At 40.3% G+C, this 17,740-nt stretch overlaps 1 protein-coding gene across 1 annotated transcript; it reads left to right on the plus strand.

The window, feature by feature from the left end:
• The first annotated feature begins 143 nt into the window (after positions 1–143).
• ttll4 (tubulin tyrosine ligase-like family, member 4) lies at positions 144–15,649 on the plus strand. Its single transcript, XM_051068007.1, is given in 22 exon segments — positions 144–279; positions 1,159–2,493; positions 2,741–3,227; positions 3,750–3,924; positions 4,010–4,086; positions 4,223–4,286; positions 6,274–6,392; positions 7,087–7,197; positions 7,807–7,883; positions 8,028–8,222; positions 8,441–8,523; positions 8,647–8,728; positions 8,730–8,776; positions 8,871–8,993; positions 9,369–9,467; positions 9,686–9,820; positions 9,908–10,045; positions 10,237–10,333; positions 10,701–10,911; positions 11,521–11,588; positions 11,680–11,750; positions 12,176–15,649. Coding segments are annotated over 21 exon segments (3,264 nt in total). The 5' UTR covers positions 144–279; positions 1,159–1,878; the 3' UTR covers positions 12,366–15,649.
• The last annotated feature ends 2,091 nt before the right edge of the window (positions 15,650–17,740 follow it).

Below are 17,740 nucleotides of genomic sequence, written 5' to 3' on the forward strand. Positions count from 1 at the left end.
ATATTCGCATTCTTCTTCTGCGTCTAGAAAATATTTAATACTCATCACTGCTAAATGCTGATGTAGTGACAGCTCTTTACCAGTGGGGGGAGCTCTGACTCAGAAACTCCCACCCTAAAGAGAGGCGGGACATCGGCTGCAATCTCAATAAACGATCTTCGGCCATGATGTGTCACTCGGACTTTTCAGCTAGCCTACTGCAATGTGAGAAAGTCTAGTGAGTAGCTGCTCGCCAAACCAACGAAACAATATGATAGGGACATTACGGAAACAAAGTAGGTATGAATATATTTATTTATAAACTGATAGCAAGGCTGTGTTTCATTATTGACACTCCTTGTCTACCGGGCGGTCTTTAAAACATCCGGTGACAGTTGGTGTTGGTCGCTGTTGCTAAGCTAATGCAGTTTGGACGGTACAGTGGTAAACAGAAACGCATACAAGCTAGCCTCGGGTAAACGCTAACTAACTAACCGCACATTGTTCTCGGGAATACGTTAGTCTGAAAGTCAGCCTTACCGAAGCTAACGTTTTTGTTTTAGATATTACAACAGACTTGTTAGTTAGTTAGCCAGAGCTAAGCGTGAAGCGGCATGTGCACACACGTGAGACTAGCTCCCCGGTCCGCCCCGATACATTGACAGCACCGAAAAGAAAAACACGTAGTTAAAAAAAATTGGGAAACTACTGGCAACATCTGTAAATACAGTATTTTTCATAAGTAACACAGGCCTGCTAAATCACTATACTCACTTAGCGAACTGACATAATTAAACGTCAACCTGTTCAGTATAGTATAACTTAACTGCTACTGTAGAAAAGAGACATTAAATGCCTTTAGCGAGCCAAAATGTTGCTCATGTTTGTTCAGCGTTTGATTGATGTTTTGACTGCTGTCTTTTTGTTAATATATTGACTTGTTACAGTAGTGATGGTGGAATTCCTCTTTATTTAAATAGATCACTGTCTTCTATCTCCCAAACAATAATACCTTGAAAAATATGTTTTCAACAGCTGGTGAAGAGATACCAGATGAACGGTTTTTTGTGACTCTCTTTCCATACAAGAGAGTATCATGATGTGGTTACTATTCTGATGATTTGTCATGATAAAAGCTGTATTCTCTCAGACTGACATGGATTCTCTCTTTATTCCCAGCACTGAAAGCTGGCAGTTTATTGCCTCCTGGGAAGCAACTGAGGATGATATGAGGACTCAGTGGACTCTATCTTCTCCTCCACGGCCTGTTACCTTAGTGTGAGCCAAGTATGCAGTGTTATGCTGGCTAAGACTGACATTTCAGCCCCAAAGTAGTTAAGAAGAAACCGCTTCTGGCTCAGTCTGTGTCAGCTAATAACATCAAGACTGTGAGACCCAGCCTCTGCCTTACATCAAACTCTGAGTGTGACTGTTAGAGTGGGAACCACTTTGCCTCAGGAAGAAAACCCTATGTGCCTGCCTGTCTGAGCCTCCTGTGAGGGCTTATAACCCTGCATCGCTGCCAAGAGTTAACTGTGTTCTTTTGCACAGGTAGTAGGCCCCAGTGTTGTACTGCCATCACTGCACCTGTGGTGGAAGTTATGAGTGCTGTTGGTCAGGATTTTTCAAGAACTTGTAGTCCAACTACAGTGACCAACAGAAAATTTACAACCCCATTCAGCTGGAGCTGACATTTCAAAAGTCATTCCTACCGAAGAACCACTCACAGAGTAGGGAGCAACAAGGAGGGGTCTTTTAGGGAAGTGACCTTCCTCCATCTCAGGCTTCTTTGATATTGTCTTGACTGTTTAGTCCTATCCTGCCTGTCAGTCTCCACTCAAGACCTTGGCCCCTTAACACAGCCCTTCAGAAATAACCACATCTTTGTTGGGCTTTGCCATGCCCACCAACCAGTCTTCCCCATGGGGTGGGGGAAAGCTACGGGGCTGCTCTAATGCTGACAGTCCCACCCCTACAACCTCTGTCACTAGACATGCCAAGGCCATTGCTGCCACTAAGGTGCCTTTAAATCAGACTTCACTGGAGCCATCCAGGCGAAAGGACCAAGCCAGACCCCTCTCCTCTAAGGTTTCCTCTTCTGCCTCCCCCTTGAGGCAGACAACTGGGGATGGACATAAAACTAACACCCAGAGCCAATTCACCGCTGTGCCAGACGGGTCTCTAAACCTGCCACAACAGCTTAATAGGATTCAAATCCCAAACCAGGTACTGGCAACAGGACTGAAGCAGGCTGGCAGCAGCCTCACAGAGACTAATGCCCCTTCCTCCATACCCAAGAAAGAATGCCAGGTTGGGTTTAATGTTCTGTCGATGGGTACCATGCAGAAATGTACATCACTCCAAACTGCTCAACTTGGAAATGGTTCAGCAATGAGCAGACGCCAGGCGGCCGGAGGTGATGCACCATTGGGATTGGAGCCTCTTTTGTCAGTTTGTCATCAAGATCTGTGCATCAAAGGACAGTCCACTTTGCAGCAAACTAACAAGTTGATGGTGAGTATTGATGTTTCCCCTGTGTGGAAGCCACATCCTCAAAGTTTAGGTGGACCAGTCACTGAAATTGTCGCTTATGTTGTTGTTTACAGAATCATGTAAATTAGGTGAGCTTTATGAAAGTCCACTTACTCCCCCCCCCCCCCCACCACCACCACACACACCACACACACACACACACACACACACACACACACACACACACACACACACACACACCTGACTTTTCCTTGTCTTGTTTTCCCAGCCTGAGGCTGCTGACTGTTCCTCTTTGCCATCAGTGCCTCCTCTCTGCCTTACTCTTTGTGAACATCAGGGGGCAGAATTGGGAAAGGATGCTTCAAGCCTTGATAGCACAAAAGTAGAAATAAGAAGCACAGCAGGAGAAACAACTACAAGGAGGTGCCACTCAGCTAAACCGGCAACAAAACGCACTCTGACACAAAACAGTTGCACACTAATAGCTGATTTAAACAGTCCTTTGCAAGTAAGAGGTGGTCCTCCAGCAGTTTTGGCAGAAACTACAAACAGCAAGCCCCAAACAATAGCATCACAACATGTAAACAAGCAGGCTCCAGAAAATCAATATCCACCAGGAAGCACCCTGTCCACATGCAGAAGAATCAATCCTCCAGAGGTCAGTCCCATTCCAAAGGGCCCCGTGCCAACTGTGCTCAGTGCCAGTGCCAGTGCCACTCAGGAGCAGCGGCCTACACCGCAGGATGTCATCCCAGGTAATCAGAATTATTGGTTTACTTAATATGCACATTACTTGTAAAAGGAAACTAAGGGAGAGAGAATAATTGTCTGATTCTGCAGTTGGGAGTCAAGACCCACAGATATTGTAAGGCAAATTGTACAGAAATAGTCATGAATAAGGTGCTATTCTGTATTTGTATAAATATTACTAATAATACTGTCAGTTCAGTGTTTGATCAGAGGACAAAGTGATAATTGCTTTAAAAAACTACTAAAGCTTATGAAGGCTGTTATTCTCCCAAGGACATGAACATCCATCTCTGAGATATGAAGGCCTGCACATCTAACTATAGATTTGTGGGAATGGTACTGGGTTGATTATAAATATTTTAGCATTAGCTGCTACAAACGCAATACAACAGTTTGGCATGGTCAGACATTTTTTTGTTATAGAAGAGCAAATCTAAAGGATGAAGCCAACATGTGAGCTGCAATTTATACTGTTACAAAAATGTGGAGTTCATGGCTTGGATGTATGACTGGTCTTTCTCTTACAGATGTAGCCTCTTGTCCTGCAGGAGCCTTGGTGGGTTCTGTGACCACTCAGATCTCTGCTATCCACCTAACCAAGCAGGGTCAGCCTGCCTCTGCTTCATCTTCATCTCCATCCCCTACTTCCTCCTCACCTTTGCCAACAGAGGAGTGTCTGATTGGAGAGACTCAGCTGTCTGGGTGAGAAATTGATAGATTCACTTCTGTTTACTGTTCCCTTAACATGCTCATTCTGAGTATTTCACCTGTAATTTATTGTTTCCAGGCCAGAGTGTGTTATGCAGGTGGATGGATGTGAAGAGGAGCTGCCTGATGAGCTGGAAAATGCCTGTAGTGATGATGGTAACACAAACACTCATTCAGTATTCACAGTATATACTCTGAGTACATTATCATACCCAAGCTGCCTTAGTCAGCTGGTAATCACCATTGTAAATGGAGTAAACAGTTGATTTTAGTTGTTCTCTGTTGTCTTCAGATGATTCAGACTGTTCGTCCATCAATGGCACTTCATCCACAGCATCCATTGCTCTCCTCTCTGGGTGAGACATATTGTATAACCACACACACACACACACACACATGCACGCAACTGAATTACTTATTGACACTCATCTATTTTGTCTCACAGAGCTTTCGATTTCTACAGATATGTAAATTCACACTCTGAGAGTATATTATTGTATGTTCAGTCCTATTTTTCTTCCTCTTGTGCTTCTCATGAAACATAATCACCGTTGCTGTAAATCAACCAGCTTTCACTACAAATTTATGAGGTTTTTCTATAAGTATCTTTCAAGACCTCATGTGGTTTCACTATGGCTATGTAAGTCATGGGTGGTCAGATAGAATAAAGTTAATTGATAATTAAAGAAACAGCAGTTTTCTTCCTGTATACTCCTCATATAGTATACTTGTTAACCCATTTATCAGCCTAAAAAGACAAATTTTTTTTTTTCCCTCAACTTCAGCGATTACCATATACAATATACTACAGTTCAAAATGTCTTTTCCTTGGACCACCCAACATTGAAGCCTGCTTTCTAAGTGATCTCCAAAAATAGCATGAAAATATACATCCATCAAATCCTGTGGACTCTCTCTGTGTCTCTTTCATTCTCTCACACTGTGCATTGTTAAAAGAGCCTGAATGCAGCAGAGCATGGTGGAAAGGTCTGCTGCATTGTGTGTCATATTGTTCTCTGCTGCAATGGCCTCAACAGTAGAATTCCCTACCAAAGACTCGGAGCTGATTCTCTGCTAAAATAGCCTGGATAGGGACCGCTATTGACCCTTCTTTTTTTTCTTTTTTCTTTTTTTGTTGTTTTTACCCCATCCTGCTGATTTGTTTATGTGTTCATTTACATGCACCTCCCCCCACCACCACCACCTCTTCCTGAAAGCTGTAGTCCCTGTATGTATAGTTTTATGTTAAGTTGGCCTGTTCCAGCTGTAATGCCAATGTATACCTGTCGGTGGTGGAAGGATTTTATTTAAGAGAAAAGATCTGGAGGCAGGATAATATCATCCCTTGTTCATTCATCCATTCTTTTAGCCATCTCCTTCCTATATGACTGTCATGTGAGTGAGTTTATTCTTTATTATATTTTTTTGTATTATTTTCTTTTCTTCAGATGGGTCAATGATATGTTGTGTTTGCTCTGGATTCTCTGTATGTAGGACTGATTAGCTAACAGCTTCATAAAAGTACAGTCACATATACAACTGGCTGTCATCTTCCTACAGCATAGGTGTTATTTTTTTGAGCTTTGAAGACTATTTTCTGACATGAAATACGGCGATTAATGTACTCCTGTTAATGTTAAGGTCACTGTTTGTCTCAACTTGCAGTGTCAAAATGTACTTGTGCTCTCTGTGTGATGTCTCTGACCCCAAATTCAGACAGGCATCACATTACTAGAGCATAGTTACATTCAGTCCATGTACGACTTGTGTTACAAACCAGTGACTGGATGTCAGCTTCCGTTATTTACAAGTCAGGGAAGGAAACTTGAGCCACATTACATTTTAATCTTGTTGTGAGACTTGAGTTTACTTTAATAGTGACAAGCTAAGCAGAGCTGCGGTGCTGAAAGGACAACTGGAAAGATAGAATTGAAGTTTGACCCAGAATTTAATTTTTTAAATTTTTTTGGTGAAATTGCTGTTTATAGACTTTGTTCTTCATTCTGTGGGCATTTCTATTAACTTCTTGATGCTCCTTGTCTCTCAGTTGATGTTGCTTGACATATTTGATAAAGATGGAAGCACACAATACCTGATAATTATAGAGAGTCAGAAAGTCAACACAAAGGCACTTTATTATGTGATATAGACAGACTTTGTTATTGGTAATAGTAAATTGTTTGAGGAATGTTCTTGATCTGATTATCCATTGCATACAGTCCTCTCCCTTTGAAATGAACTGCAGTGTACAGTACCATAATGATGTGGACGCAGATGTCTACCAATCATCCATATTTTGTTTACTCCTTTCTCTCCATGTCTTCCTTTCTCTTTTTCTCTTAGTGTGGAGGAGCCTATGTTATTGGGGGCAGAAGATGATCGAGAAGAGCGGCCAGCACTGGTTCCTAGTTTGTTCCCCCTCAACCCTCCAACACTCTACTTCAGCACTGCCAGTGAAAAAGGTCAGGACATGCATATTTGTTGGAGTTGTAACTGCAGGCAAAGTTAACCAAGGCTCAAAAACGTAGGGCACATTTTCAGCTTATTGTGATCAAAGAGACATAGTCCTTAAACACCTGTCAGCTGGTCAAGAGAAATACATTTTTACGTTGCATGTTAGAGGTTAATGAGCTTGAGAAGACCGTCAGAATCTTTTTGTGATCCCTAAACCTACGCTCTCCAGGAGTTTGACAGGTTTATTGTGGGACTGAAAACCAGAATGAAGGAATGTCTGTTCCCAGAGTAGTTGTTTGGCAAAAATCACTAAACAGCTCCTGGTGTAAACAAATGATTTAATGAAAGTGAGACAAATCTTCCCCAGTGTTGTGATGAGGTTGTTTGACTGAAAACTGTGGCCTTAGTTTGCTGCTGCACATTTATTGGTCAATGCTGTGTCCTCTTTCTTTTTTGGCAAACAACAAAAGTTCATAGTTTGTGTGTTTATCATGTTTTATATTTAAGTCGCTTTAAAAAATGTGATAATTTTATTACTGTACTTAATAGTTCCATCAAAGTTATACTACTACATCTTTCCAGAAAGTGTTAAAATGCATCAAACTGTTTCAATATTTACATTATGCCTATTGTCTGTGATTATTATTGGTAGAAAAATATGCTAATAAAATACTTACAACTCTTATGTTGTATTCTCTGCAGTGGAGCTGCTGCCTGCAGAACAAAGACGACTGTTAAAATGGAAGATGAGCACTGTCACTCCCAATGTGGTCAAACACACCATCGCCAGGTCACACTTCAGAGTCACCAAGAGTAAGTTGTTGTGTGAGTGACAGATGCTGCTAAGATTAATTTAATATTTTTTGTAAACTTTTATTATACATGGGGTGACCATGACTTAAATGTTGTATCTGCCAAACATCAAACTCAGGTAAACAGTCTGTATGGATACAAGCCTCTGGAAACATTATGGATAATATTCCTACAGAGACAGACCTTTTATTGAAGAGTAAGATTTTTTTTCAAAGCAGAAACATTACTATATATTTCTACTGGACTCCTGACAATTTTTCCTGAACAGAACACAGGAGTTACACGAATACTGCTTCCTTGATTGGTTACTTTTTTGTGTTATTGTGCAGTACTTTTACTTATGTAAAGTATCTTCCACCACTGAAAGTCACACAAGAACACAAACAAACTTTGTCAGTTGGTATACTGTCTGTGTTCAACATTGCACAGATTCCAAATATTTCTGTTTGTATAAATCATTTACACCTAAAACATTGGAAAATAAAGCCCACATTCAAAAATACCAGTGTTGTCATTTACAACATTGACATGGAAATGAACATGCATGCGCTAACTTTGATGATTGTCCTGGATAATCAAAATCTGTTCGTGGCTTTGTTTTTCATATAGAAAGCCATGACTGGCTGGGCTGCTGGGGACACCATATGAAGTCTCCTGGCTTCAAGGCCCTTGGAGAGCACCAGAAGGTGAGAAACTGTAGACACACAAATCATCCCAGCTTGTGCTCTCAGGAAGCCTTAACTTTAACAGAGGTGAAATTATCAAATCATCTTTTTAGATCTTCTGAATTACATTTAACTCAGGTGGTTTTTTTGTTCCTTTTGTTCTAGCTGAACCACTTCCCAGGAACGTTTCAGATTGGCAGGAAGGACCGGTTGTGGAGGAACCTGTCCAAGATGCAGGTTCGCTTTGGGAAACAAGAGTTCAGCTTTTTCCCCCGGACCTTTGTCTTACCTCAGGACATCAAGCTGCTCCGCAAGGCATGGGAGGATGGTGGCTCCAGGCAGAAATGGATCATCAAACCTGTATGTCTTACAATTAGATAATCATTTTGCCCTTTTATTTGTTACTATAATAAATGTGTATTGTCAAATCAGTCTTAAAACATGGGAGAAAAAAATTGTGAACTTGTGTTTTGGATTTTGTAGCTGCAAGTAAATGTCAGTATGTGTTAAATTATGGCCTTGACAGGAGGGCTGGTTTATGCTTTTCTATAAGGATGCCTTTTTGTTGTCTCTAATAGCCTGCATCAGCCCGAGGAATAGGTATCCAGGTCATCCACAAATGGAGCCAGATGCCCCGGAAGAGACCACTACTGGTCCAAAAGTAAGTAGTCCAGGTTAGACCACTGCTGCTTTGGAACGTAGTGGCCCAGAAACCATTTTTCTAGAACATGACACCGAATCACTCATTAGTCATTGGGTTAAAACTGTATTATTCTGGTTGCAGGTACCTTCACAAGCCCTACCTCATCAGTGGAAACAAGTTTGACTTGAGGATCTACGTCTATGTGACATCCTACGATCCACTCCAGAATTTACATCTTCACTGACGGATTGGTTCGATTTGCCAGCTGCAAGTCAGTTTTCACCACAGTTGTCCAAATAGATTAAGATGGAATGTAAATGATCTAAATTAAGGTAACAACTCTTGTTTTCTTTCCCCCCCTTAAGGTATTCGTCTTCCATGAAGACTCTGAGTAACAAGTTCATGCACCTGACCAATTACAGTGTCAACAAGAAAAACTCTGAGTACCAGTCTAACAGCGATGACAAGGCTTGCCAGGGACACAAATGGTAACCGAAAGAAAAAAGAAGAAAAGTATTTGAATTGAAGAGGAATGGAGGGAGGGAAGGGGGGTATTGGAAGAAATGAAAGCAGGGGACAAGGGAGGACTTTGGGCACAGCCTGACTGAATGCTTGATGAAAAGAGATAGCACTTGGAGGGAAAGGAGGAGGAAGGAATTCATTAACCATTTTTGGATTTTGTTTATTTAGCTCATTCCAAAGAGTTTAAGTAAACCAACAACTGTAATTCTGTTTACAAAACAGGTTCTCCCATAAGGAGTGCAACTCAAATCTGCACCATGTCTTTGCAACTAACATGCTGTATATATTCTCTGCATGTGGGTTCCATAGCTCCAACAAATTGTGTCTTTGTGTGTTTTCAGGGCTTTGAAGGCCTTGTGGCAATATCTCGGTTCCAAGGGAATCAACACCACTTTGATATGGGAGAAGATTAAAGACATTGTGATCAAGACCATCATTGCGTAAGTTTCGGTGGGGGATGGGATGCAGGAGGTGGTCACACAAGGTAGACCACAACTGCAAGGGTGATTGTTTTCAGAGCTCTTTTTAATTTTTTGTAATAATGTTTGTCAGGGTGAAATTTTAGTTGTGATTTTAATTTTTTCTCCAAAAACTGTAGATTCTGCTACTGCTAAAATAATAATTATAAGTGGTCTGTGTCCTGTGTGTTGGTTTCCAGGTCAGAACCATACGTTAACAGCCTGCTGAAGATGCATGTTCGGACGCCTTACAGCTGCCATGAGCTATTCGGCTTCGACATCATGCTGGATGAGAAACTCAAGCCGTGGATCCTGGAAGTCAACATATCACCCAGGTAACATAAACACACACACACACACATACACAAAAACGGATACAAGATTTCAAACTACATTTTGTAACTGTTGTGTTTCTGGTTTAGTCTCCATTCCAACACAGCGCTGGATGTCTCCATCAAAGGTCAGATGATCAGAGATCTTCTGAACCTGGCTGGCTTTCGTATTCCTCAAAGAGAGCATGCGGTCGCTCCCTGCAGCAGTGCCTCGAGCTCCACCAGCAGGTAAGGAGGAGGTACTACACATCAGAGGCTGAGGCAGGGGTCACACCTACTACACAGAGGTTGTGTGACTGAAATTAAACCAAATGGTGATAATTTAGGAACAACTTTGTTATGCAATGCAAAGTACAGCCTCAGAAATGACTTTATTGTTGAATCAACGCTTCTGTCTCTGTGTCTGTGTTTGTTTGTAGTCTATGTGGTGGGAACAGGGAGAGGACTAAACCAGATCTGTCAGCAGATGAGAAGGTTAAACGGGCATTTTACCTCGCACAGCGCTATGTTGACCAGGTAAACAAATACAAACACATACAAATATATTGGATCAAAGAAAGTGAATTCATGTTAAGGAAGTATATACTAAATCACAGGTAGATGATGTTTAGGTACATTTAATTTGGTTGCAAAAGTTCTAAAGTTTAATTTAAATTACACAGCAACAAAGAAGCTGTGCTTGGTTTTTAAACATTATTAAAAATTTTGCAAAACTGCACAATAATGAAATTTGCAGAAAAAAAGCCACAGTAAATGCTGTTTTTCACAGCTCACTTTTGTGTACTACCTCTGGACAGCTGGTAGTGATGATTAGTAGTGGTTTGATTATTGGATAAAAAAACAAAAGTAGCAAACTTCATATGTTTTTTTTGGTCTCTGTCAGGAATTCCTCTCTACAGTGTTGGACATCTTAACTCCAGAGGATGTTCGCGTGCTTGCAGAGAGTGAAGATGAGATGAATCGCAAGGGAGAGTTTGAGCGAGTTTTCCCATCAGCGTCATCATCTCGCTACCTTCGCTTCTTCGAGTGTCCAAGATACCTCACCATCCTGCTGGATCAGTGGGAACAGAGATACTGGAACAACAGGACAAAGGGTATTTCTGTCTGATAAATACACTGCTTTTACACAATAATAATATATGATACACCCCAGTGGGTTTAATTTATAAAGATTTGCAGTGTTTGTTTGTTTTGTTTTTTTTAAACCTAACAAACAAAGAAAGATTGGTCATCTACTTTTACTTCTGGACTCCACTAAAGTTCAAAATAACAGAAAGGAAGCAAATCTATGTTTATAACAGTTATGAGGGTGCTAGCTGTGTCATCTGTAATTGTTAAGTGGTTTGTGTTATTAAGGCTAAATTACAGTGAACTCGCAGAATTGCAGTGGGAAATGTGATTTTCACAACACAAAGAACGGAACAAATGTGTGTGTGTTTTAAAGTATTTTAATATATTTTAGAGCCTTTAACACTTGCATCTATACTCCAGAATGCCCTGGAAGCTGACAGTATCAGAGTCCTTCATCCAAACATAATGAGGTCAATTTCTATGTCATATCTGAAGGAAAAACGCAGGAGCTCCTCTTCCCACTTTATTTAAAGGAAGGAATAACACAAAAGGCAGAAGAAACACTGAAACTGTAGGGAGAGTTAAGCCAGAATTTCATGGATTATGTGTGTGAAATGCTCTCTTATGTGCAGGTATCAGTCTGCTGAGAACCCTCTGTCAGAAAGGAGTCCATTTGGGAACCAGTGACCCTGCTCATATAGTAAGGAACTGCGGAAATAAATTACATTGTCTGAATAAATGATAAATATTTTTCAGAAAATCACTGAATCATTCTGTTTGTCTCTGTGTAGTGGTCTAAGTGTAGCTACATCTCCAAGTTTGGACCCCACAGACAGGATCTTGTCAGCCCATCCAGGTCCAGGTACATGCACACACTCACAAGAACAACTTCAAAATAAAATAAAAGGAATTTTTATCCCTTACAAGAGACAAAATGTTAAATATATTATATTGGCCAGTACAAGTACTGATGCAGTATAGAACGACTGTATTGACCATCCATGAACGTGAAAAAGTAGGTTAATTAAGTAAAGAATCTACACTACTCAACAAGAGAAAAGGATTACAGGATGACTTGAAGCATCCTCACACTGTTTATTACAGAAATACCTTCTAAGGTTATGTGTGATAAAACGCACACTGTTGTAAACATCCTATCACAGTTTTTAGAGTAGGTTATGATAAGGGATTTTAGAGTAGGTTAGAATAGATGAGGACACTATGCAGTAAAATTAAGTTTGTAAGTTATTTCATTTCCTTGCTGCCCTTTCCTGTCTTGTCCTCAAGGGTGATGGTCAGCCATCATCACAGGTCCCATCACGATGACAATGATGATGGTTCAGACAGGGAAGTTGCTTCAGTGTCCAGTCTGCCTGTTTCGCCAAGTCCTGGATCCAGTGTCACCAGCAGTGCCTGTACAAGCCCTCAGCCCAGCCTCACCCAGGGCCTGCTACCCCAGCAGTTTGCCTCTCTCTGATGATCTGGTTTACTAACATGATGCCGGTACCCAGAACAGACACAAAGCTCAGCATCTTATTTAGCCCCATCCTTTTCCTAAGCACCACTCTCTAATTCATATCTAACAACTTTGAAACTCTCACTCTGACTGAGAAATGTATGTAGAAGTGTAGGCTTGAAGCTCTGTCTGAACACAGACTGTAGAAGTGGGTGGATTTTGGTCTTTAACAGAGTTGTAGTTGACTATCAAAATGAAACATTACAATTAAGTACCAGACAGTATGTACAGAAAGTGGAGGAACTCTTTGAACATTGGGTCATTTTAGACAGCTAATGGTTATCTTTTCTAGTCTTAAGATACTTAAGATAAGCCTTCATCATTGCAACGTGAAAAAAATAACACTTTAAGGACCAGACCTGTGTTTTTTTTATGTTTCAGTGTCAAGCCTTTTAGGTGGTTGAATGTATTTTTCTGTGCTTGTGATCATCCAGTAATTTATGTCAGCACAAGATCAACCTATTACTACCAGTATCAATATTGAAACTGCATGAAAGCATTTTGACAACAATAGAAGCAGACCTAACATTCATTACAATGAAACCAGTACATTGACATATTGGTGACCCATATGCAGTCATCCAGCACAAAAAGTCAGACCTGGCTCATCTTTGCCTCATCACCGCGTCATCTGGCAAGGCCTGTCTAGTACTAGCCAGTTATACTGCTGTTTACCCAGCAAGTATTGTGACAAAGGATGAAATGACTGTAGCTACATTATTTTTTCAGAGTTGGATAATAGTATTATAACCTGCTGTGCAGTGTTTGACTTTGGACAAGTATTAAAACTAATGGATGTATTTCTGAAACTAGACAATACATCTCACCTGCGCTAGTAGCTGCACGCCCACACGCAACACAGTCCACACAGTAGTGTTGTTTAAAACCATGCCATTTTGTCTGAATAACTGCTAAGAACAAAATCTTCAGATCTCATCCACCTGCACATGTTGATTTTCACTGGCCTGAACCTAAACTGTGAATAAAACATGCTGGGCTTCCTCACAACTTATACCACAAAATGATGTTGGCATAAGCTGTAGATTTGTGTGTAGTATATACACACACTAGCACAGAGAAGACCGCAAAGCCAACAGTACCTTACAATACAGTGCAGTGGTCAAAAGTTGACAATTACTCAACACTGTGATTTTTCTGATGTCTTTAAATCTCAGACTGTTGTTGGTTTGGTGGTAAGATGACTGTTGAATAACTGATCGCACAAGTGTCACATTCTTAGCCTTATGGACTTTTGGGTGCATCTGTGAAAATGGAGAAGACAAAAAAAGGGCACTCTGTAGACAAATGAAGGGAGAGATGAGTTGGAGAAGAGGAGTGCTGCAGGAAAAGACCATTAGGAGCTCACTAGATGTTCTCTGGTGTGCTGACATCCCTGCAGCTTATTTAAAACATTTTTCAAGTGTCTTAAGTGTCATCACATTTTATTTTCACTGGTTGATAGTGGTGTGTTTCATAAAGCCTTATTTTCATTCATGATGTTGATTTACAATATGTTAGAAAAACATGAAATTGTGATTAGCTGGTCTGATGGGCATTTTTGGAGACAAAAAAAGTTGATTACCAATGACATTTAGAGCAGGTGAACCCTGTAATATGATAACTGCAACCTAATTAGACTTTTAAAAAGGGGCTTTCATTTTCTTCTACTTGTAAACAAATGATAATATCAAATTTCTTGAAAGCTTCCTCCAGCAGCAGTTTTTAACCTGCTGGAACGTGACAGTGTATTTTCATTAAAACAAACTTGTGTCCTTTAAAGTTTTCTAGAAAGTAACACTTAGACTGTAACTATTTTAACATAAAATAACAACTTCAAAATAATTTTTTGGGTCCACTGACCTGTAATAAGGAGAATGATGCCTCTTTCATTCCCACTCCACACCCTGAATGTCTGTTCTTGCACTATATTGGGTTGACTGGATACGATCTCTCGTGAGACATATGTAACTGAGAGATAGTCAACAGCTCAAGCTGCTGGAATCAGGCCCAGTAATACTTCATTATAGATCAGTTAAAAAGACTTTGAAGTAATTAAAAACCAGCATTTATCTCTGATACCCAGCAAGGAAACTTTGGAAAAAGTCAAGATATAGACAGAGTTTGGTGTGTTTGTTACAGCTAAAGCACCTGGGGATCATGAGGAGTATAAAACGTTTGGCCGTGTTTCATTTCAGTGAGTGGGGCACTGCTGTCAAGCTGTTAGCTTCTAGGGGTACACTGCTTCCAGCGCTCTAACTCCTCTGACTTGGAGCCCAACAGAATTTAATGCATCCACGTACCTTATTACCACTTGTGGCTGCAGAAGATGCTGTTGCTCAGCAAAATTTACACAGGGTTGCTTTAACACTGCATTGAGCAGTTGTAAACTGAGTGCTGGATTGGGTCTCACCGTTTGCTGTTTGTGGTGAATCATTTTCTTCTTCTTATTGTATCCTCAGGAAAAAAGGTATCAAAAATATACATCTACTGTGAGGGCATATAATATAATAATATAATGTCAAACTACTTGAAGTTGAAAATGTTTGGGTACACTTGTAACAAACTGACAGGCAGCACTGGCTTTGGAGGAGAGACATGTAGCTGCCATGAAAACATCCTCTTAAGTCTCAGTCTTACTTGAGTGAATATTTGAAATTTCCACAATGATGACTGTTAAAATGAAAATGATTTGAAAAGTAATTTTTTCAGTCATTTCTGCTGTCAGATGTACAAGATGCGTGGAAGCTAACCTGTTTACAGATGAGTTTTATTATGCAATTTACTAACAAACTGCTTTGCAGTGTCAGTATGTAGCAGACATTTATCACTTCAAGGAAGCTTTGATTACTTGTATATTTATATTTACTGTTATAGTTTTTATGTACAATTAGTAAATAAATGACCATGTAAACGTTCAGTTCTAAAGGGGGAAAAAATCATTCATACTGGAGTCTTAATGTTTTCATTTGACAGTACTGGCAACCTTCTCTGATGCCTATAGTGGATTCCACTTTACACCACAGCCAAACCACCATCATGTTTGTTAGCTGCTTTACAGAATTTATATATATTACAAAATTAAATAATAACACTGCATTTGAAGATGTTTTTAACAATTGAAATGTTAAAAGTGGAGATGAGATCTTTACTAACTTGACAACTGTAATATTTCTATGTGAAAGTGCTGTATAAGTTGCTTATGATGACTTTTAAAATAAAAGTTATTTGAGGTGCAAGTGTCATAATTAGGGATGCTCCGATACCACTTTTTTTCCAAACCGATACGATACGATACTTTGATCTGAGTACTATACCGATACACCGAGTACTGACATGTATCAGATATTTTCATCTCTGTAAAACATTGCTGTTATTGACATTTTAGCATTCAACTGCATCTTTTTTAACCAAACAGGAATATCGCTAAGGCGGAATGTCCAACTATTTTACGTCCGACTGCCACAGCATCCGCCACGCTCCTATGTGCTAAAAGCCCCTCATTAACAGCCAGGTAGAGGGTGTGTGCGACACACGGCAGGCTCGGGAGTCCAGCGTCACTCATGGCATTGATCATGTTTTTCGCATTATCACATAGCACAACATGAACAGAACTTTTAGGGACCCCCCATGTCTGAAGCATGTCATCAAACACACCTGCGATGGCTTGGCTGGTGTGCGAACCCCTAAACTGTTTTGCATGCAGGACGACTCTTCGTGGAATATAATCCTCGTCAATCTGCTGTGCAGTTAAACTGATGAGGGACACCGAGCTAACGCTGCTTGTCCAAATATCAGTGGTGAAGCTGAGGGCCAAAATGTCTTGCAACAGGCTGCGGATGTGCCTCTTCACAAAGTCGTGTAGCTTTGGCAACACTGTGTCAGTGATGTGGTGTCGGCTAGAGATCTCATACCTCGGCTCCAGTATGCTGACAAGACGTCTAAATCCTATATTATCAACAACTGACAATGGCTGGTCATCAAGAGCAATGTACTGGGTAAGAGCCTCTATTATTTTCACTGTGCATGGGTTGTCTCTTAACATCTTCTCCCTCTTCTCCAGAGTTTGCTGCGAAGCTGGTTGTTGCTGTTTACCATTATTAGCAAACGCTTTGAACTCACCATTTTGCCATTAAATAAATACTGCCAGGTTGTTGTGGAATTCTGGGCATGAAAGGGCCTTGTAAACCTTCAGCAACTCCAGCAACACTTGTAGTATAAAACAGTTTTATTTTCAGACCAACAAATCTTAGATTGTGGCTGTCATGGCTTATCCTGATGATGGCCACAAGCTGAAAGGTGCTTGACTAACAAGAAAGTTATTTATACTGCAAAAATAAAGTCTGAAAATAATGTTCTTCTTCTATAGTGTTGCTGGAGTTCTGACCTTGTCTATCCTTTTCTTCTTGCACCTTGAAAGTAGGTGATGTGGCACTAGAAATCCCTACCAATTATTTTGTCCTGGACTTTGGTTGGAAAACAACAAGAAAAAAAAAATGTCAATCCAGTTTTTAAATGGTTTTTTTTTTTTTAAATATCAGTTTGCCAACTGATACCTGGGGCCTTGTATCTGCCTTTTAAGGCTGTGTTCAGGTTGTTTGTCCATCCTTCCGTCCAGTTCTTGTGAACGCATTCTCTGGAATGCTATTAGGGAATTGTCTTCAAATTTAGAACAAATGTTCACATGGACTCAAGGATAAAGTTAAAGGTCAAAGGTCAAGACCATTGAGACCTCACAAAACAAATGTCTAATAGGATAAAATGATGAAGTGGTGACATCTTATATCCAAAAGGTCAAAGATCAGTTTCACTGCGACATAATCATGCAATGCCATAACCCCGGAACAGTAGGCAGATTGTTAACATATTTCCTGTGTAAAATGCAACCTCTCCCTGAACAAACATGCACACATTCATATTCTTACATACACATGCACACACTCTGCTGTGGAGAGGATTACTAGAAACACTGCAGGAGTGAAGACACAGAAAGCAGACTATGGCGTTCTGAATGTGTGTCAGGACTCTAAATAGTAGCAAACTATTAATATCTGAGCTCCCCTCTCTAACCAGTAGCGACAGACCCATTTGGATAACTGCATTTATTGTTAGCAAGACATTGCATAATGGGTACCAGTCAGAATTGACTGGATTCAGAGAACTTTCTAAATTCTGTCTTGAGTTTTATTGAACCAACATCTCCTGGAGTGAGTGGTTTATCCAACAGGTCTCGGCATCAACAAATACAAGTGAATTGCTGCAGTGTTCAATATATTACTTTGAATAGTTAATTTTTATATGTACACAACTTTGACTTAACAGAGGATGTTCTGCTGGAG

The sequence above is a fragment of the Lates calcarifer genome, linkage group LG1, assembly GCF_001640805.2.
Source record: "Lates calcarifer isolate ASB-BC8 linkage group LG1, TLL_Latcal_v3, whole genome shotgun sequence".
NCBI lineage: Eukaryota > Metazoa > Chordata > Actinopteri > Centropomidae > Lates > Lates calcarifer.